The sequence below is a fragment of the Jatropha curcas genome, chromosome 1 (genome assembly GCF_041381405.1).
Source record: "Jatropha curcas cultivar XTBG-Jc1 chromosome 1, XTBG_Jcur_1.0, whole genome shotgun sequence".
In the NCBI taxonomy this organism is placed as follows: domain Eukaryota; kingdom Viridiplantae; phylum Streptophyta; class Magnoliopsida; order Malpighiales; family Euphorbiaceae; genus Jatropha; species Jatropha curcas.
Genome location: NC_143151.1, coordinates 25,555,682 through 25,576,575, shown reverse-complemented (window position 1 = coordinate 25,576,575; position 20,894 = coordinate 25,555,682). Strand labels below are relative to the sequence as shown.

The following is a 20,894-nucleotide window of genomic DNA, read 5'->3' as shown; positions in this document are numbered from 1 at the left end:
CAGAAACATAGGCTACTGGTTCTAGCAAAGATGAAATACAAATATCTTTAGAAATTTATTATTGTGACAATTTTAACTCAAATTTTGAACTCAATTGGCAACCTTAATATTAAAAAAACAAAAAACTCAATTATGAGTTCTTTCATTTCTTTTTTTTTTTTTTTTTTTTGAATATTGAGGGAGGGAATTTGGACCTGAGTCTATTGTCAGGTTGTATATGCATTTACCATTAAGTTATGCCTTGGTGTGCATTATGACTTCTTACATTAAAAAAATAAATAAATATATTAAATCGATTAAAAATATCTGAACGTAATTAAAAAATTAATATATATTAAATAAAATAAATTTTAACTCAATGAGGAAAAAATACGGATATCTTTAGTAATGATAATAACCGACTAATATTTAAACTTAATTATGAATAAAAAAATAATCTAATATTTTTGGTAAAATAGAAATAGATACAGTGGAAATTAAATTATTAAATTTAAGGTGGCAATTATTATTATTATTATTATTATTATTATTATTATTATTATTATTATTATTTTGTAGAGATACCTATCTCATAACTAATATAGTAACCAAGATAGTAGTTAGCTTATAATACTATATGATAAAAAAAAATGGTAAATCATGAGTACAAGGTATACGATGCACATTAAAAGAAAGAAAAATAATAAATTACTCCCTCAATTATTTAACAAATTAACACTCGAGGATTTTTATTTTTAAAAACTAACCATGTAGCCTTTGAATTATGATTATATTAATACTTGGTCTTTCAATCCAAAACAGAGGGACCAAAGTGTTAATGATAATCAAATACCAAAGTGTTAACATAAGGGACTAATATTTAGTCAACTGCCACTTAATAGTGGCTATTTTAGACGGAAAGACTAATATATTAATGGAATAGTAAATTAAGGACCTCATAGTTAGTTTTTAAAATTAGAAGTCCTCATATGTTAATTTGATTATAACTTTTCATTATATACGTGTGTGTGACATACCTAGAAATTCATTTCGAACATCCAACTAAAATATATAGTTTACAAAAATAATATACATAAATATAAATGACGAAAATCCTTACAAATGAACATAAATTGTTAGAATTAAATTATAATAATCCTTGCTATTTTTTCATTGACTGAAATCTATTTATATAATTTTATTGTCAATACTTACATATACATCTCTTTTAATGTAAATGATCCAACAATCATCGGCAACTCAAGGATATTTTAGTAAGTTCTACATGTCTGATGTCTAACGTTAGGTGGACAATAGCACGACTGAGCAAACGGTGGGTTTGAATCAAATCGAATCAAACTAAAGTCATAAAATACAAACTGAACTCTTTTTATAATAGATTGAATCCAATCGAATCAAAATTTGCATTTGAATCGAACCAAATGAACCGAATTAGTAAATTCGGTTTATTTTTGCTGATTTTTATCATTTCGATTTAGTTTTAAGCTTAACCGATGAATTTTTATGCAACCGACTCGAATTGAGTAATAAATTTGGTTTAAACCAATGAGTCGATTAATCGAACATCTCTTGAGTACTTGATAGAACCAAACCTAAATGGGTCGATTCAATTTTCGGTTCGGTTCAATTGGTAGTTTTGCACAGCCCTAGATAATAGTTCATTATATTAGGTTACACATCTCGGATGAGAAAGAATGTTTTTTTATATTAAATTCAAATTCTTCAACTATAACTTGTTTAAAATGATGCTAATTTAACATGTTGAATAGTTTGATTAACTAATAATGATGATAATTTTGCAATAGTCTATTTTCTTTTAAAGTATCTAACTATAACTATAATAATAAAAATATTATAATTAGCTACAATTAAAAATTCATGTTTCTATTGTAAAATTAATTATTTTATTCAATACTACAATTAGATTGAATATAATATGTAATTAAGTTAAATAATATAATTTAAATATAATTTCTTAAATTTCATAAATCATAATGCAGCAAGAGAAACTAGAAATAATTAGACCAAGTGTTAGCCAGCTAAACAATTAGAAAATAGACCAAATTATAAAAATTAATCAGGATTTTAGCTTTTTTTTTTTTTACTTAATTACTCAAAAGAAAAAATATAACTGGTTTTTAAGTTATGTTCAAATCGACACTTAAATGAGTTTATATTAAAGAAATAATTATAACGTCTCTAATTTATATTTGATGTTTGTTGGTTCCACCAAATTTAAATTACTGAATTTAACTGTAGAAGTGGTGAATTCAGATCGAACCTTAGAGACTGAAATCTTAATTTTTGTGTTTAAAAAGAAGGGGGGTTTGTTTGTGAAAAATTCAACTTAACAGTTCAAAAAGAAAATTAATTAATTAAACTAAAGTAGTAATGCAAATTGATGAAAAACCAATTCAAGGTGATTTCTAATCCAATGCACAATTGATCACAGACAACTTATGATTTAATTACTCTTTGAATATTTAACTGAAATTTACCAAAAAGCATGATAAATTCCCAAAACTCCCCTATTTCGTTAACTTGAACCCAGCACCCTCATTAACTCTAATTATTAAACGATCGGGTATTAAGCAATCCCTTTCTATTTAATAAAAGCATTAAGAATCAGGAAGTAGTTAAACTTGAACAACAATTTAGCATAAACCATTTAATTCAACCCTATTGTCTCTATAGATTATTACTGAAAACCTGAAATATAATCAGTAATACCTAATTGCTACTAACATTCAAACTTTCATAACAATTACGGATTATGAAATCTGAAATAGCACTTAATCCCACCATACAATTCACTAATAGGCCTTTTTAGCAAAGAATTCAATAGAATCAACTCAATAAGAACAAGAAACAACAGATATTCAAGAAGAAACTACTCATTTAAAACCCGAGTCTCACAAAAGTGCAAGGATGATAAATCCCTTGAATTAGTGTAAAGAAATTAGCCACTCATAATCATGGCTTCCAATCACCAAAACAAAAAATACAGAACAAAAACCTAGATTAATAGATGAACTAAAAGAAGAATAGCGTGCCCCCTTGCTGCTGTAGAATCACTCCATATATAACACCTCCAAAAGGAAAAAGAATCCCTAATCAATTGGGAAATTCAAAACAGTAAACAAAAAAAATATTTGCTGTTCTGATTTCTCCCCTATTTTTCAGCATCTTCTGTTCCAAATCTGGCTCTGACTCCTTCAATAAATTTGAAAATCTCTCTCTCCGCTTTCTAACGAGCTAAGGCTCGCCCAAAATGGACATCTACAACAAGAATATGACCTAAAAAAAACGAAATCAGATTGAAGCAGAAATTCTGCTCAAAACGTTAATCTTCTATGACGTTTTTGAAGACCAAAATGACTTCATTTCATTTAATTGTCTTCACAACAACTGTAGGGCTGTCTTCTAAGAATTCAATGGGTCTGGGCTGAGTTAGTTTGGACACTTGGAACTTCAGATATGAAGTCCACAACAGAACAGGTTGTGCTTAGTCATACAGCACATAGCTTCACAATTCAGAGCTGAATTTGATCAATATTGAGACTGAATTAGCTTCTGATTCCTTTTGACAATTGTAGAACTTTATTTCATCTTTCCAGTGCATCAAACGGAATCCAATTTGAAGGTCTACAACTCCAGATATCCCTGAAAAACCGAACAAGGGTCAAGATAACAAAAAAAATGCTGGAATTTTACCAATTTAATCATATTACTCCAAATGCAACTAAAATAATGTCTAATTGGTAAAAATTGTCTAACAAAGTGAATTAAGCACATAAATAACCCAAAACTGCATACGAATATAGACAATAAAAGCACTTGATAATGCACTTATCAATATTTTCATTTTATAATCGAGTCATTTTGTTTAAAATATGAGTTTTTTACCGTTACTAAACACATTTTTAGATAGAAAAAGTTCACTTTTAGACCGAAAGACCTGAAATAAATTATAAGTTAGAACCATTATAATTATTTCTAAAATATAAAGAGCTTAAGAGTTAATTTAGACATAATTTAAAAATTCAATTACATTTTACTCTTTAATCAAATATTTTCTTTCAAATTTCAGGGCCCATTGCCACACCTTGGTCCGGGAGTAGGCCGGTCTTCTTTATCAATTAACAGTACAGTACAGAGAGAGGAAGTCTGGAGAAAAAAAACAAAAGCTCTCTCTCAGTGCTCTGTCTAGAAAAGGATAAAGGTAAAGCAATAGGTATCATCGAACTTTGGCTCTCCAATGAAGGGGCACAAGTGTCATTACGCATAAACAAAATATCAAATACGCATGACGACTATTAACTTGTTTGCTAAAGAGAGCTCAAACTTTTTTTTCTCAGAAGGAAAATTACCTATGGAGGAGAAGCTTACAAACTTGAGCCATCTGTTTGTGACCATCTTTCTCTCAGGATTATCGAATTTCATGGTGTTTCCTGTAATAACTGATGTCACCATGTTAGCACTTTGCCCCGGTCAAGATCAGTGCTCACTCGCCATCTACCTCACTGGTTTCCAGCAAGCCGTACGTTTCTCTACCGTTACTGCTTACTTTAAATTTTATATTTTCAGTTTCTTCTTCTTCTTCTTCTTCTTCTTCTTCTTCTTTAATCATCTTTTATGACTAATGAAATAGTTAAATTTTCACTGTAATTATTAGAAGAATCAATAAATTTAAAAAAAGAAAATTGGAAAGAGAAAAGAAACAATCAACAGTTTGTTTGTTTTTCATGAAAAAGGAAATTTCATTTTCCATGAATATTCAATGTCATTTTAGACATGAGAATAATTTTGTTTCGAGATTTATGATTATTCTATCTATAAATGTTTTTTTTTCTGGAATTGAACTCCTAATCTTATAGATCACGAAAAGCTTTTTTTTTTTTTTTTAAACAAACAAACAAAAAAAATAAAAAAAAAATTTTGATTTATTACTAAAACTCTCTTATATAATATCGTCAGAAGTTTTGCAAAATTAGCTGTATTTTAGAATCGGGCGGTTCACGCAATTTACCTTATCTTTCTCATTAAAAGGACCTTTCATCTTCTTCTACCTCCTGCCGTTACCATCCAATTTCCCACCTACATTTCAAACCTGATATTTTGATAGCCCAGTAAATTAGACGTTTGGATAGTGTATCAACATGCTTGATTTCCATTAAATTTGTCAAATTAATATAACTGAAAGGGAAATAAATTGTAATATTCAGATATTTAATAATATAATAATTTAAATCTTAAATTTTAATGATTAAAATTCAATTATAAATAGTAAGAGCTAAAATGTTAAATAGGTAAATAGTATTATAGTCAGAATTTGGGTCTTTAACAAAGTTTTACTAAATCTGGACAAATTAGAATGAAGTCCTTAAAATTCAACTGAAATTACTATTTTATCCATCTGTTTGTATTAAATATTACCAAATTCCTAAGATTTTGTTTTGTTAAATTATTTTTTTTCTTCCATTCAAACAAATTTTATTTTTAGTGTTAAATAACAAATATCATCTAATATTTGAGTCTTTAGTTCTTCATATTCAATATATTATTATTATTATTTAACACATTAAATTTATTACTGAATTACTATTTTATCCCTTATTCGACATTAGAAATGACTAAACGATTAAAAAATTTAATAGCATCAAACATTAAGTATTTTATAATAAATTTTCCATACAATAAGGATGAATTAGTAATTTCAATTCTGTTTTGGGGACTTTATAGTAATTTCATCACAAATTATGGCCAATTTATTAATTTAACCTGTAATTTTTTTCATTTTCTAAATCAAATACTACAATAATAGAAAGGTTGAGCAGGAAGGTAAACATCTTATTGGTGGACCTTTATTTGACAAGAATTGACAACTGGGTCTCGTCCCAATTCCCATCCCACAATCATAAAATGGATTGTCTATTGTGCTTCCATTTGTTGGTGTTTGATTTTTATTTTCAAGATAAATAAATGAATAAATATTCAGCCTTTTTATATAGAATAGGAAAAAGATTAATTTATCATATTTTTTAAAAAATTCATTCTAAATTACCTTTATATTCTTTTACTTTCTCAAAATTCAAATTTTCCTTTGGTGTTAATAGAATTCAATAAATAACATGTCAAAAAAAAAAAAAAAAAGAATTCAATAAATAAGGATAAAAAAGTAAACATACAATAAATTCTTTCTTTTTAAAAAATGACATTTAAAATAAAATAAGAAAAACTTAATTTAAAAATTAACAATTTGAGTGAAACGGAAAAAGCAATAAATTATTTATATTTATATTCACATTTATTACATGAAAATGTTAAAAGGGTCTAACCCTAATATAATGTTCTCTTTAAAAAAAAAAAAATATATATATATATATATATATATATTAAATTCAATACATTTGCTATAATTGTACATTAATTATTTAAATAAAATCCAAATATCTTTTGCTCGTTGTTAAACTTAGTAGAATATTTAATTTTTAATAAAAATAATAATTTTAATAAATTAACATAAATGTTAGCCTTGATAGTCAATTTAACTACATTCAATTAAGTTCAATTTTAAGCTTATGGTCAATTAAGATTTTTTTTTTTTTTGGGTTAATTGAATTTAATTTTTGTTCAAATAAAAGAAAATTTCACATTTTAAAAATTCAAGATTCAAATATCAAAAATAAAAAAAAATAAATAAAAAAAGAGAGAGAGTTGCATGACTAATATATATATATAATAATGATAAAAATTTTCTGCATATTTTAATATCATAAAAAATCAAATCAAACGTAGAATTACATATTTAATTAGTCTATCAACAAAAAAAAATGGATTTAATTGATTAAAAGAAGTATTATTGATATCAAGTTTTATTGGTCTTGAATTTTAATTTTTCTTGCTTTCCATTTTGTGTTTTAAATTTCAAATTTTTTTTGAAGGGAGAAATTTTTATTTTTATTTTTTGAATGTGGAAATAATTTTTAATTTAATATTATGCAGATGACAGGAATTGGATCGGTTGTGATAACACCAATAATTGGCAATCTGTCTGATCAATATGGAAGGAAAGCTATGCTCACAATTCCCTTGACCGTCTCCATTTTTCCTTTAGGTATGCTCTTTCTTTTTAAACAAGTAATATAAATTTCTTATTATTAAAGGATATGATTAATTACAATTATTAATTATAATAATTATTAAACGAATCCAAACACTATCCATGGTTCAACCTCGTTTGATCTAAGTTTAAAAATCATTATGTTACTATATGTAGGAAGAAAAATAAATTTTAATTTCATTATCTAATTTAATTTCATCTATTTTAATAGAATTTTCTTTTTTGAAAGGAGAATTTAGTTTAGTTTTTAAGTTGAATTTTATAAAAATAAATTTATAGAATTGAAATTTTTATTCTTTTTTATTTTTTATTTATTGGGAGACCCAATGAGCTGAAATAATAATGCAGTTTACACAACATGAATAGCCATCTCCATGACTTACCAAATTAATACAAACTATTGTAGACCGAAATGGAAACTGAGCGTTTCGTGGTTCTAAAAGGACTCGAACTCGAGAATCTGCACTCCTCACATAAGTGAGACGATTAACTTATTATTATTTTTTAGCACTCTACATATATGTATGTTAAGAAAGTAATTTATTAAATTAAGGAATCCATGCACCCATTGTTTTTCTTTGGAAAGAAAAATTGATGTTGTAAAAGTTGGGCAAAACTATTGTACATAATTAAAAATTTCTTTACTGGTATAGAAGTGTATATCTATCATTAGATTTAACAATTTGAATATAAGCCACAGATTTAAAATATTTAAATGACTTTCTACCTCTAAAGCAAGTTATATTCATTTGTCATTATTATTTTTGAGATTTAAAGAGACATCAATATATTATATCAATTATTTTTAATGAATAAATGAAGAATAAATTTATAGAAACCAATTGAAAATTTCAATACCCATATATAACTTTTTATTGTGCATTTATTTAAATATTAATTTTATGCATCTAATAAAAATTTTAATTAATTAAACCATTAAAAATAGCTCAAAATATCAATTCTTAATTCGAAACTAATCTTACTTTCAAATCATAAAAGAGTTGTATAATTCTAAAATTTCAATTATCAACTTTCCTAAATCTCTCTTTATATATACATATTTCTATTTCTTTTTTTTGTTTAATCTATATATTTTGTTAAAGTCCTAATTTTATGGTATTTACAACTAATTTTTCAATCATTTACTTTGAAGTGAAAATAGTTTTTATGTTTTTATATATTGTTATATAATTATAGAGTATTTCATAATCTTATTTTTAATATTGTATATACTTTTTTTAATAAAGAACAAATTTAGAATTATATTCCAGTCAAAAAAATATTCAGAATATATATATAGTCTTAAAGATAAATAAAAGTTATTCTAAAGCAAATAAAAGGAAAATTGATAACATAAAAAATTATTTTGTTTGGAAAAAAAAAAAAGAAAACAAAAAATAAAAAATTATTTAATGGCTAATCTGATAATACATGTTGATATGTTGAGATATCAATTGAATAGAATTATGTATCTAAGTATAGAATTTTTTTAACCTTTATGCAACAGCACACTAGCAAAAGCCGTAAAAGTTTCCCTTTTCTTTCACTGTCTTTTCCTTTTGAGTTGCCTTCACAATGTTAGCCATCTACTTTTTACTTTGGTATTTTGCTTGTTGTTCTTGGTTCCTCTACTGTTTTTTCCTTTATTATTATTAATTATTATTTAAAAAGTCACTATTATATCCTAAAATTTTGCAAAATACACTAATTTGCCCCAATATTTTTTAAAAATATTAATTTTTCTTTATGTTTTAAGTTTGTCCTTTCATCAATTTTTTATACCTTTTTATTCAAATTAAAAAAATGCAAAAATAAATTAGTTAATTTTGACAAAACACATAGACAAAATGATTAATTATCTAAAGTATTATTACAATTATTGAAAAAAAAAAGCATAAAAATTGGACGGAATGACAAAATAGTATAATAGTACAAAATATAGGAATCAGTGTATTTCAAAATTGCAGGGACATACTAGTATAATTTGATAAAATGCAGAAATTAAATAATAATTTTTTTTATTATTATTTCGTCACACAAATTGCATTTGTATTTATGTATAATATTTTTGCAGCCATATTGGCATACAGCAGCGAAACCAATTTCTTCTACTCCTACTATGTGCTCAGAACTTTAACAGCTATGGTCTCTGAAAGCAGCATCCAGTGCCTTGCTTTTGCTTATGTGGTAATTATAGTTAAAATAGTTTTTATTATTTTTTCAAAGTATGAATTTAATGTTTTGGATTCTTCTTTCTTCTTAGGCAGACAACATTTCAGAAAGACAAAGAGCATCGGCTTTTGGAATTCAATCTGGCATATTTTCATCTTCTTTTGTAGCAGGAACCTTAGCAGCTCGTTTGCTCTCTATTTCTTTGACATTTCAGGTAATTAATAATTATCCCTCACCTTTACTTTTGATGTCTTTTTATGTCTTTATTTTTGTTTTCCAGGTTGCAGCACTTGTGTCTATGGTTGCAACTGTGTACATGAGAATTTTCCTGAAGGATAGAGTATCAGATAATGAAAATTTAAGTGAGCCAATCTTGAAGAGTAGTGGACCAGAAGAGAATATTCATCAAGATAATGCACATACCAACAATTTAACTACAAGGGTTTCTCCAGTATCATCATCCAAGAAGATTCTAACTGTTGGAGATCTTATTTGCTTGTTGAAGAGAAGGTATTTATTTTTCTCCAACTTTCTCTGCTTAGGGTTAGCTTGACATTGATATTGATTTTGTAAAAACTTGTGCTGTCAGTTCAACATTTTCACAGGTATCAGTTGTTTCATTTTTCAACAGTCTTGCCGAGGGAGGACTCCTAGCTTCTTTTATGGTATATAAATGTGTTTGTGTCTTCCTATCCTATATTTTTATTTTTTAAGTCATTCTTAACATTAACCAGAGGATAAAGTACTACCATTTTTTTTTTTTTCGTATTTCCACGAGTAAAAACAATTTATATAAAGGAATTGAGGTATAATAAACAGTATGATTGGCATGCAGTACTATTTGAAGGCCCGTTTTCACTTCAGCAAAAACCAGTATGCTGATCTATTGCTTCTTACTGGAGTTGCTGGAATGGCATCACAGGTACAGTACCATCTGTGGCTTCATTTTTTTTTCCTTTTTCTATTAACATATAATGATTGTTGTTATTAGTACTTCTTTTTGAAGAGCATTAGTTTCTATTTCTTTCCATTAATTTCAGACACTGGCTACTGTTTGTTCTAAAATTCCTGTGTGCATTTGCAGCTGATTTTCATGCCTTTGTTGGTACCAATTATATCAGAAGAAAAACTGCTTTCAATAGGGCTTTTTATGGGCTTCATCAACGTACTAATAAGCTTCAGTCTCATATCTGTATATTATGTGTTTATGCCTATAAAATGTGAATGAAATTCTTATGATCTACCTCATATCCTGCAGATGTTGCTGTGCAGCATAGCATGGTCAAATTGGGTATTGTTCCAATTTTTTACATACGTTCTTATCATATACACACTCGTTTGATTATTTGAAAATTCTATCCATTTTAGTAGAATTCGATTAAAAGTAATGTTTAGCACACCCAATTGAATTGTCAAACTACAATTCAGTTGTTTGATGAACATAATGGAATTAAAATTAGAAATTCAGCCCAATTTCATAAGATTCAAAATTTAAAATTTATTATAACATTATAAAGAAAATTTATGTAATATAATCATCTTTACATTACTAAATTCATAGATTTACAGATATTATAAATAAATTAATAAAAGTTTTATGTAATTTAATTGCACCAAACAAACTGGAATAGAATAATTTAACTGTGTACTTTTTATGGTGACAGGTTCCCTATGCCTCAACTGCATTAACTGTTTTTACAGTTTTGGTGCAGCCATCTGTAAGTTATATGTTTTTTACCTTTTGGGTAAAAATTAAAAAAAAAAAAAAACCTCTCTTTGCATCTGCTATTTGATGTTTATGACTCGTGCAGTTACGCAGCATCACATCAAAACAAGTTGGCCCTAATGAGCAGGTAACAATACCAAATAGAGGTTAATTAATTAATTAAAATTAGCTTAAGTAGTATATCCATTAAAATATGCACTGCATATAAGTCTTTGGCTTGTGGTTAACCAGCATTTCATATATTAAACAACATTACTAAGATGTGTTTTGCATTAAGAGTTGGTATAGAGAATATTAATAAAGCTGTCTTCGGTAACAACTTTTTAAGTAGCTAAAGTATTTTAACTAAGCACTGTTTTTTATAGTGTTTAATAACATAACATTTGAACTACTTTTTAGAGATTAATGTTACCACTTGTAATATTTAGTTTTTAGCGTTTTATAAAAAACGACTCAAATAACTAGTAACTACTCAAAACTTAAATAGCTAAATACTATCAAAACAGCCGACAGCTACGTATGTACGAAAATAGCTAATTTGGCTGAACATGTCCTAAGAACATAACTAGTAGCAATATTAGCTATTAGCTAACTAACTTTAGCTAGCAGTTGTTTATATAGTGATTTAAAGTAGAGTTATTCAGTAAAAATAATTATTTAATTAATTGTTTAACTTAAAATGCATATAAGGATATTAATTATTTTAATTAGCTGAATTCGGGAAAAAAAATGGGTATGATTGTCAAAAAAAATTAATCAATCTGTATAAAACGTAACGTTTAAGAAAAAGCTCCATCAAAACTCTAAAAACTGGAAATGATACTATTAATAAAGTTAGACTTTTAACCTAGTCAAAATATTAAAAGCTAACTCAAAAGTTGTTACTCAACGGACATAAGTTTATAAGTCTGGATGGAGATTTTCCATCTTGAATAATTGCGCCAGCAAATTTTTTTCCCCTTCTATCAATAATTTCAACAAATAAAAAACATTTTGCAGGGGAAGGCTCAGGGCTGCATTTCAAGCATTAGTTCCTTTGCCAACATTATTTCTCCCTTAATTTTTAGTCCTTTGACAGGTATACAAATGCAAAAAATTGATATATAAAAATTAATTAATATTTATTTATATACTTTATAGGAATATTTGGGTAGCATTAACAACTTATTTTATTAATCAACGCAGCTTTATTCTTGTCTGAAGAAGCACCTCTTAAATTCCCTGGCTTCAGTATTTTATGCATTGGATTTGCACTGGTACGAAATTTTCCCAAATAAACTTTTTAAATTATGGTCTATCAAAATAGGGGAATGCTTTATCTTATTGTAATCTTAATATGATGTGGATATTGGTTTTAAATGTTTGAACAATTTCTTATTGGTTATTTTTTTCCTAAAAAAGAATTATTTATAAGAATTCAATTCACTTAGTAACAGAATTTATATGTCGGGCTAGTCAAAATTCGGAACCAATCAAATAAAATTAGTCCAGTTCAGTTCGGTTTGTTTTAACCTCTAATATAATCGGTTCAATTTTTTTTTTTTTTTTTTTTTTTTTTTTTGATAGAAAGATTCAAAATTTTTCTGTTCAGCTTGTCTTGTATTAATAAAAAAAAGACTAAGCTCAAATCTTTTTTTGCAGTTGATTGGGTTCATTCAAAGTATTATGATAAAGGCTTCTATTCAAAAAAACAAGAGTAACACCATTTTAGCCTAGTCCTCTGGCCTTTGCGTATAATTACAAGTGTAAAGAGTCGCTGTAATTTGTTAACTATTGTCTATAAATATATATACTATTTACATTCTATGGAAGAGTTCATTCATGATGTCTTGAAAAAGTTTTCCAAGTTGTATATCCCTGTTAAACTTGCTTAAATCTGTCAAAGAACTGGAGATGAGAAACGGTTTGCATCCTCTCTTGGATCCAATTCATGAATTGTCTTTTTTTTTTTTTTCCTTAATGTCAGGAGTACCCATGAATTTATAGTTAGAATAATTCTAATTGTAAAAACATTATTATTACAGTGATTTATGCAATATTTTTATATATAGTGATGCTTGTATCTAAATCAAAATTAATAACTTTAAAGCTACAATGGATCTACTGTAAAATTTAGAGTGGTTTAGAAGCATATTTATCCATTATACTGAAATTAATTCAATTAATATGCACAGTTTAACACAACAATAAACTTATGAACACAATAAAAAATAAACAAAATAGTAAAAGACTAGAATGAATTTAATTAACCAGAAAAAGGAAAGACAAAATAACCATCAATGAATAAGAAAGAACTTGAAAATTAATAACTTATGAGGCTTCACAAAATAGTTCAAACTTGAAACCCTATGTTATGTACAATTACTATGGTTTTCTTATTGGCCAAAGAAAACAATCTCCTAGCCAAACAAGTCATCCCGACTTCATACATCCCCTCCGTTGTCTGAATCACTGTTGGCATTGAATGTTAGTATAAGCTCTAAAAGTTCCCTACCAGCAGCTGAGCTCTCTTCATCGTGCTCTGGGTTTGTTCTCCGCCTTTGCAGTGAAAATAATTGCAGCATCAGGTCCTGCGGTGAAGCTGCACGGTACATCCAGCTCCTAGCCTTTGGTTTCAGCTGAACACAGAAAGTGTAAATCAGAATCATCATTTGTATCAGCATAACTGTCAACAAAATTATCAACATCCTCATTGCAATCATCATCAATGTCATCGTCTTCACCATCGCCATCATCATCGTCATCGTCATCGCCATCATCATCGCCATCATCGTCGTCGTCGTCATCATTGCTATCATCCTCTTCAGAGAAATAATCATCATCCTCATTGTCATCATCATCACCAAAGGCAAACCATGGAAAGCGATCATGCATCGGAACCTTTTCCAAAAAAGTAACAGAACAGATAATACTGGCATAAAAATTACAATTCCTCAAATTTCCACAGTTCGATTGAATCAGCCACTCGGATCAAGACTCAAAAGGAAGTGTCACCATAATGCCTTCATCTTTGTGTGTTTTACCCTTTTCCAACAATGGAATCATATAGGTATGGAACTTCCTCCTCCCAAATATAAAATTAGGGAGAAAAATTTTTTCAAGACCTTTTATAGCGATTCACATAAAAAATGATCTTTTGCATCTATCAAAATATCAACATGTATGAACTATGCAAAAGGGACTGGCTTCTGTAATGTAAATATGCTGGCAGAATGACTATGTTATACGAGGTAGAATCCAGGACTATGCTGTTATGGAAGAAATTCAAAAACTAGTTATGAACTTGGACAATTTTGCTTAGTTATTTGGGCTACAGCTTATGTTATGATGCCTGTACGGACTTTGACGTGTTTGGATGACGAATAAGTACATTGAAATTTAAGATTATTGATCTCCATTCTTTGCACCCCCAGGCCCTTCTTTCTCCTTTTTCCACTTTTGCATCACAGAGCAAAGCATCTCAAAGAAACATTTAATAGCAATCCACAAAAGTTGAATTTTCTCAAGATAAAGAGGGGTCATTGCTTTTAATTTTGTTATTATGACGTGATGTGCACAGACTCTCTTTAGCTGTCCTTTTTTCTTATTTGGAAGTTACAATATCTCATTAAGCCTTGCAATCAATTAAAATGTTAAAATGTTCAAGGATATGCTTTCAGTAATTAGCACAAAACAATAAAGCATACCTGTTCAATATTTGAAGGCAGAGTAGCTCTCTCGGTAGCCTTTGGAGTCCATATCTTTATATCATTCTCGATTCCACTGCTAGCAAGCACAGTGGCATGGGGATGATTCTCAATGCAGTTCACTACATGCTTGTCTGCTTCCATGACACGAATGAGCTCTCCACCTTTTTTCTTCCAAATGAATATCCGACCACAGTCTGACCCACTCACCACATATTCACACTTGGGCCCAAAGAAGCTTACTCCCTTAACAGTCTCACAATTTCGATGACCTTTGAAAACTTGAGGAGAGGTTTTACCATCAGCATCCATAGGCCCCTTTTCACTTGAATCATTGCAAGAGGATGGATCTGGATTGGGACCCAATCCCATATCTCGTGTGAAAAGGTAGATAAACTCATCATTATAAGAGACTAGAAGCTCGCTCTGGTCTGAGAATGACAAGCCTGTTATTCCAACTTCCTCGTCACCAATCAAATGTGGAGGACAAAAGCAATCTGTAGGCCGATCAAACTCAGACGAACCATCCCAATTATACATGCGGATATCATAAAGTCTGGTATACTCGTCTGACCCTGCAACTGCAAAGAGATTTGGGTTCCTAGGATCAATTGCAATTGCATTTAGATGGACGACTGGCATGTAATTCCTCCTATCATCAATTGGTTGGCAAGTGAAAAGTTCGGTAGCACGCCTAGATCTCAGATCAAACTGAAATGAAATTTATAGTGTCATATATGTAAATAAACTAAAGAAAATCAGGCAAAAATGATATCAGAAGACCAAATGGTATGGAAATAGCACAACATAAGTAAAATGACCAGCAACTCCAACCTTTTGTTCATTCACAACATTCCAGGCTATGAATCAACAAGCTATTTGGTTTCTAAATTTACTAAAGGTCAGGGAAGAAAAAGAAAAAGAAATAAATAGAAAGAAATCGATGGATTGATCCTTTTCTTTTCGTGCCCCTCTTTTCTCATCAGATTAACAAATCCTAATTGATTCTAAACCTGCATCCTTTCCACCTTAACAATGAACCCCAAATCCATCGTGTAATCCATGGAAACTCGGGGCCAAAAAGAAAAAAAGAAAAACATAATTTAACACATTCCATAACTCTCAGAAATAGGGGGTCAAAGCCCACAAGGCTACTAAAGTAACAAATGAAACTACAGAACTGCCAATTGAAATCAGAGAGGAAAACATAACTCACATGTTGAACTAATCCATCCTCACCACAAGTGTAAAATATATGAGGGCTCCCAGGCTCAATAGCCAACTTATGTGCCCGTCCTTGGTGTTTAGCTAGCAATGCAGTTTCCACTGCTCCATTTTCCAGAATTTGAGCATGTCGAACCTAGAATAGAGGAGAAAGTTATCAAAGAGGATACCATCATATTTGACATACCAATACATTCTAGTCTATTAACTTAACAATGAAATCACTTTCTTCCTTCTTTGATTTATGAAGTCCTTTGGAATATAAAGGGAAAGCCATTATTTGATAAATATTATCTCAGTCAAGATCACTGGTCATGTCCCTTGTAAAACATAGGATTTACCTGACCATCAGCAGCACAGGTAACAATGCTTCGATCATCAGTGTAAGGCATGATTTTGGCTTGAAAAACATTGTTATTGTGACCAGAATGGAAAGAAAGCTTGATACGCCCAGTTTCCCAGTCCCAGAGTATGACTCGCCTGTCATCAGAACCTGACACCAGAATGTCACCATCAGCATTGAAGCTTACTGTATTCACACAACCTCTGTGCTTCTCTAGCTTTTTGAATATATCAAGCCGCAATACAAGATCCTGAAAGGCATGAAAACTATTTCCTTAGAGCTCTGTCTGCTAACAGAAATCCACAAATGATTGGAAAAAAAAAAAGGTTACAACTTTTTCAGTACAAAGAAAAATATTGTCTTGTGATTCTTTTTTAATTCCTTTTATGTGCAGTGGAATTCATATAATTAGCAAAATTATCTTTCTTAATATTCAATATGTTCTCTAACAAAATCAGAATCAGAAAGAAGTAACATTGAAAGAAGAAAGCAAGGATTTGAACCAAATGGAGCTTAAATACAGCATAATGTACTCTTTAGATTTTAAAAATCTTCCTATATGCGTACAACCCATTACGGCCAGGAAAATAGGGCAATAAGAGAAGAAATAGAGGCAAGGAAAGCTGATTAAATTAATCCCTACAGCATCTGTTATTTTTGCTTTATGATTCAATTGTTCATTAACCAAAACAAAGTAATGATTACTATACATGTGAGGACAACATAAAGAACACTAACTAAATTCGTCAAATAAGTACCTACAATGCAGTATCCAGGCAGTCCCCCTACACCAATTTCAAACAACAATTAACAGCAAACTTTGTACCAATCAAAATTCAATTTAGTTCAACCTGCCTTCATTTTTTAAAAGCTAAAGAAGAAAACTTTTCAGAATATTGAATTCAAAACAGTAACCCCCTACTTCAAAAACTCACACATATATACACACCAACCAAAACAAAAACTTATAAGCTAAAGAATCCTAAATGATAGATCCAAATCAGTCCTTTAACGATAGGGTGGCTAATCCAACAATCACAAAAAATGTATATATAGAACTACCATGGGTTCAAAGAAGAGTATCAAGTAAGCCATATCAGTTTTAAAATGTATAAAGATATCTACATATAAGAATAAATTAAGAAACACATAAATCAAGAAATCCCAAAAACTAAAATTAATTTAAGTTCATAATAAACAAACACCCATCACTGAGATAGACTAATGGACTATCAGACAAACCTCAGAAGCGGCAAGCCGGTGAGCGAAATTCCGTGTAGAAAGTTCACCAACCTCTCGTTGCCAAACATTCACCACAGCCTTATCAGGGCTCGTTCTAGCTCTCTTCGTCATATCTCAAATTGAAGATGAATCAACCAATCAATCAACCAATAAACCAATCAATCAAGAATCAAAATTGAAAGAGATGGAATCGATTGGAAAAGGTAAAACGGTGAGTGAACTCAGTTAAAGGGGCGAGCCAATCGAAGAGAAAAGGAGAGAAAGGATTAGGATCGAGGGTTGGTTAGACGGGTCTGTTATGGTTAACGCTCAACAAATGGAGCCATAGCATGCCACCACTATAGTCTTTTTCTGTGGTTTCTCTCTCCTTTTTATAGTCTCTCTTCATCTTCTGTAAAGAAAAAGACTAAAACGTACACGTTGTGATTTCTTTTTTAATTAGATTTTGATAATCGGGTTCACACGATCGTGCCACCTGTATATCAATGTAGGGGCGGCTTACAGAAGGCAACCCGGAGACCCCGGACAGCTGCAATTTCTCTCACTGACACCAACATGCTTAATGCATACTATTTTTTATTATTATTATAATTACAACCTTATATTAATTAAATATACTAATAAATACCTGCTTCCTGTAAATTTTTAAAGACAAAGCCACTCCTTTCTTAAACCAAAGTCATCACCATCGCTACTCGACTAAAATTCACAAACTTCTGCCGTTCCTAACAAAAACATAGACCTGGATAATAAAATCAGCATTTCAAAACCTTTGTGGCATCAACATTCAAGTTCTTTAATAATTCAATTAACATACTCCCGCATCAAAATTAACAGTACCACCAAAATTTTGGGTGTGGCAACAGCATCCATCTTTTTGCAACTGAATTGATTAATAATAAAAAAAAAAAAAAAAAAAAAAAATCACCCGTTTCAATGCTCCGAGAAATCTATTGCTAATACTGCAGAATGAAAATATATACTAATGCCTAGGATCCAAAAAAAAAAACCAAGGACCTAGCCAACAGAAGGATGCATGCTCCTAAAATTGTTAGCACATAATTTAAATTCAAATCAGTTCATGGACCTTAATAAACAAGTGATTAACGTGGAAACCAAATCGCCATGACTCATGGTTCCTTTCAAACCCGGTCTCATCGAGAAATCCTAGTGCTTTAACAAATAAACCAGCGAATTTTGGTTGTGCACCTTCAACTCTAAGTGCAGACTGAAGCTCTAGAAACTTGCGAGAGAGATCCAATTTAGAATCTGAGACGAGGCGATAGAGCTCGCGAACCGTTTTGTCAATGACGGTCGGAGATGAGGAGTGGAGGCATTGAGGGATGGCTTCTCTTTCCGGATCAGATTCTGGGTCAAGGTAAACCGAAGTTGATCAGAGCTTCGAGAATACTGAAATTACTGCTACCCATACTGTGTTCAGGTGGATGAAAAGGTTTTTCATCGAAGATGTAAATAGAACCATCTACGTTGACAAAGAGGAGTGGTAAAGAAGGAAAGGGAAGAGAGGATGAGCACCTAAGGGCATATTAGTCGTAAAAGAGCTTTCTCTCTCCTTGATTCCACTTTAGTGCTTTGAGTCACGGAAAAATAACTAAAAAAAATATAATAATGATTGGACGGAAGCAGAAATTAGAAACATAATCATATATTTAAAAAAAAATAGATACTTACCGATGTATATTTCACCGTTATATAGGAATATAATAGTAATTTTTTTCTTTTTTTTAACAATTGTTGTTTTATATGTATTTGGATTTTTTTTTTTTTTTGTAAATAAGTAACATTTTATGATTTTAATATTTTATTAAGTATTTAATTTTCTTTTCTGATTTATTTTTCTATACTAATAATATTATTAAATTTAAACTCTTATCTTCAATACTTAAACCATATGTATCGCTATCTTTTCAAAAAGAGTAATATAATTTTTTTTTTTCCCTTTTTACCTCTATTTTTATTAAACTTGAGTATATTTATTGTGTTCCTTAGTTGGTGTGCAAAAAATCTTAAACGACAAATATAAAAACAGAGAGGAGTATTTGAATTTCGGGTGTTATAAGTTGATAAGGTTAATGTGTTGTTGAAACGTAGTTTGGAAAATGTTTGAAAAGATTTATATTATTCTAATTTGATACTCGAAAGTTTATCGAGATTATATATATAAGATATTTATAAGTCTAATTAATATCCAGTGTTATTAAGTTTTATCGACTGAAATAAATAAATTTTAGATAAACTAAATTTGATCCTTGAGTCGATGGTATATTCAAAATTTACAAGTTCATTAATCTTTAAATCTGGCAGGCTCAAGCTCGAGCTCAGTCGGCTCTACATTCATAATAATGATTTAACTCAATACTATTTAGATTAAATCATTTTGAACTTTACGTTTGCCGCTAATCGTAATTTCATTTTATTTTTTATTTTTATGTGAATTTTACTCCAATTATGATTTTTTTTAATTGTAATTTCATTACAAAACTCAATTAGGGACTGAATTTAGAGCAAAAGATTGTTTCACATTCTCAATTGCAGTGTACAATGAAAGATTGTATATAACTTTTTATGGGCAACGCAATAAGTGCTTTAATAGGTAGCAAAGATGATACATCCATTTTCTACTTCCATTTGCTATATTAAGAGCCTCAATACTTAGCAAGCCTATTTCTACATGATGTGATAGATCAATTTTTTGTTTGTATTTGATACATTCTAATGATATGGTTTGTGGACAGCAAAACCGCATTATTTAGATTGGAAAATAATTTCAAAATATTCAAATAATGAGGTTTCCATTGAAAAAAATTTTTTTTTAGTACTGCAGAAAGAAATTTAAATTTGAATTTATTATCAAGTTGTAATGCACTACCATCGAATTATGGCTTAGTGTAAAAAACAAAATCAATTTTTTGATTTGTATAAACAATGGGAAGTGTATTAAAAATGGTGGAATATTAATAATTGAATTGTTAATCGTATCAAAAGTGGGAATTATGATTAAAATAATAATAAAAAAAACTCTTTTCCAATATAATGTTTCTTTTTTTTTAACATAGATATTTTAGATGATAAGAGAGGAATAGAACTTTAATGTAGGCATGATTACGGTTCCAGAACTGTAAGTTTCGGTTTTAAAAAAGGTGGAACAAGAACCAAATTGCTTTTAGACAATTTCAAAGGCGGTGCGATTCTGGCTTAGTTTTAGTTTGAAATCCAGAATTAAAAGTTAAAAAAACAGTTACAATATAATCTTTTTTATTCCAAAAAAAAAAACCCTTCAAATTACAATTTTTTATCGTTGTAAAGGAGAAAACTGTCTTTTTGTTTTGTTTAAAAGTTTAAAAAATAAATCTAAAT

General features: G+C 29.3%; 2 protein-coding genes across 7 annotated transcripts; one reads left to right on the top strand and one right to left on the bottom strand.

The window, feature by feature from the left end:
- Positions 1 to 4,104: 4,104 nt before the first annotated feature.
- LOC105638504 (uncharacterized) lies at positions 4,105 to 13,069 on the top strand. 2 transcript variants are annotated; one of them, XM_089718702.1, is made up of 15 exons: positions 4,105 to 4,222; positions 4,359 to 4,540; positions 7,006 to 7,117; positions 9,198 to 9,310; positions 9,387 to 9,509; positions 9,576 to 9,805; positions 9,885 to 9,960; positions 10,131 to 10,217; positions 10,380 to 10,460; positions 10,554 to 10,586; positions 10,960 to 11,013; positions 11,107 to 11,148; positions 12,021 to 12,099; positions 12,207 to 12,277; positions 12,663 to 13,069. In XM_089718702.1, exons 2-15 carry the CDS (start codon positions 4,373 to 4,375, stop codon positions 12,735 to 12,737), a joined length of 1,344 nt encoding a protein of 447 aa, XP_089574828.1. In that variant the 5' UTR covers positions 4,105 to 4,222; positions 4,359 to 4,372; the 3' UTR covers positions 12,738 to 13,069. The 2 variants fall into 2 exon arrangements, with proteins under 2 accessions (XP_089574828.1, XP_089574825.1); XM_089718699.1 differs by lacking the exon at positions 4,105 to 4,222 and having other exon boundaries at positions 4,241 to 4,540.
- Positions 13,070 to 13,301: 232 nt separating this feature from the next.
- On the bottom strand, positions 13,302 to 19,086 carry LOC105638503 (uncharacterized). Of its 5 annotated transcripts, none has more exons than XM_089718691.1 (7): positions 18,604 to 19,086; positions 18,145 to 18,258; positions 17,517 to 17,629; positions 16,273 to 16,524; positions 15,924 to 16,067; positions 14,708 to 15,418; positions 13,302 to 13,901 (listed from the first exon to the last, which is right to left on the bottom strand). In XM_089718691.1, exons 3-7 carry the CDS (start codon positions 17,625 to 17,627, stop codon positions 13,623 to 13,625), a joined length of 1,497 nt encoding a protein of 498 aa, XP_089574817.1. In that variant the 5' UTR covers positions 17,628 to 17,629; positions 18,145 to 18,258; positions 18,604 to 19,086; the 3' UTR covers positions 13,302 to 13,622. The 5 variants fall into 5 exon arrangements, with proteins under 5 accessions (XP_089574817.1, XP_089574810.1, XP_089574821.1 ...); XM_089718684.1 differs by having other exon boundaries at positions 18,726 to 19,086; XM_089718695.1 differs by lacking the exon at positions 18,145 to 18,258 and having other exon boundaries at positions 18,726 to 19,086.
- Between the last annotated feature and the right edge of the window lie 1,808 nt (positions 19,087 to 20,894).

Bases quoted from the DNA above. Each gene is read 5' to 3' on its own strand.
- LOC105638504 (XM_089718699.1), top strand. From the start codon at position 4,307: ATGACGACTATTAACTTGTTTGCTAAAGAGAGCTCAAACTTTTTTTTC. The intron at 9,806-9,884 runs GTATTTATTTTT...TTGTGCTGTCAG, and splicing joins ATTTGCTTGTTGAAGAGAAG to TTCAACATTTTCACAGGTAT. The intron at 10,218-10,379 runs GTACAGTACCAT...GTGCATTTGCAG, and splicing joins TTGCTGGAATGGCATCACAG to CTGATTTTCATGCCTTTGTT.
- LOC105638503 (XM_089718691.1), bottom strand. From the start codon at position 17,627: ATGACGAAGAGAGCTAGAACGAGCCCTGATAAGGCTGTGGTGAATGTT. The intron at 16,525-17,516 runs GTTTGTCTGATA...CATGCCTTTCAG, and splicing joins ACCGGCTTGCCGCTTCTGAG to GATCTTGTATTGCGGCTTGA. The intron at 16,068-16,272 runs GTAAATCCTATG...CCTCTATTCTAG, and splicing joins CCTGTGCTGCTGATGGTCAG to GTTCGACATGCTCAAATTCT.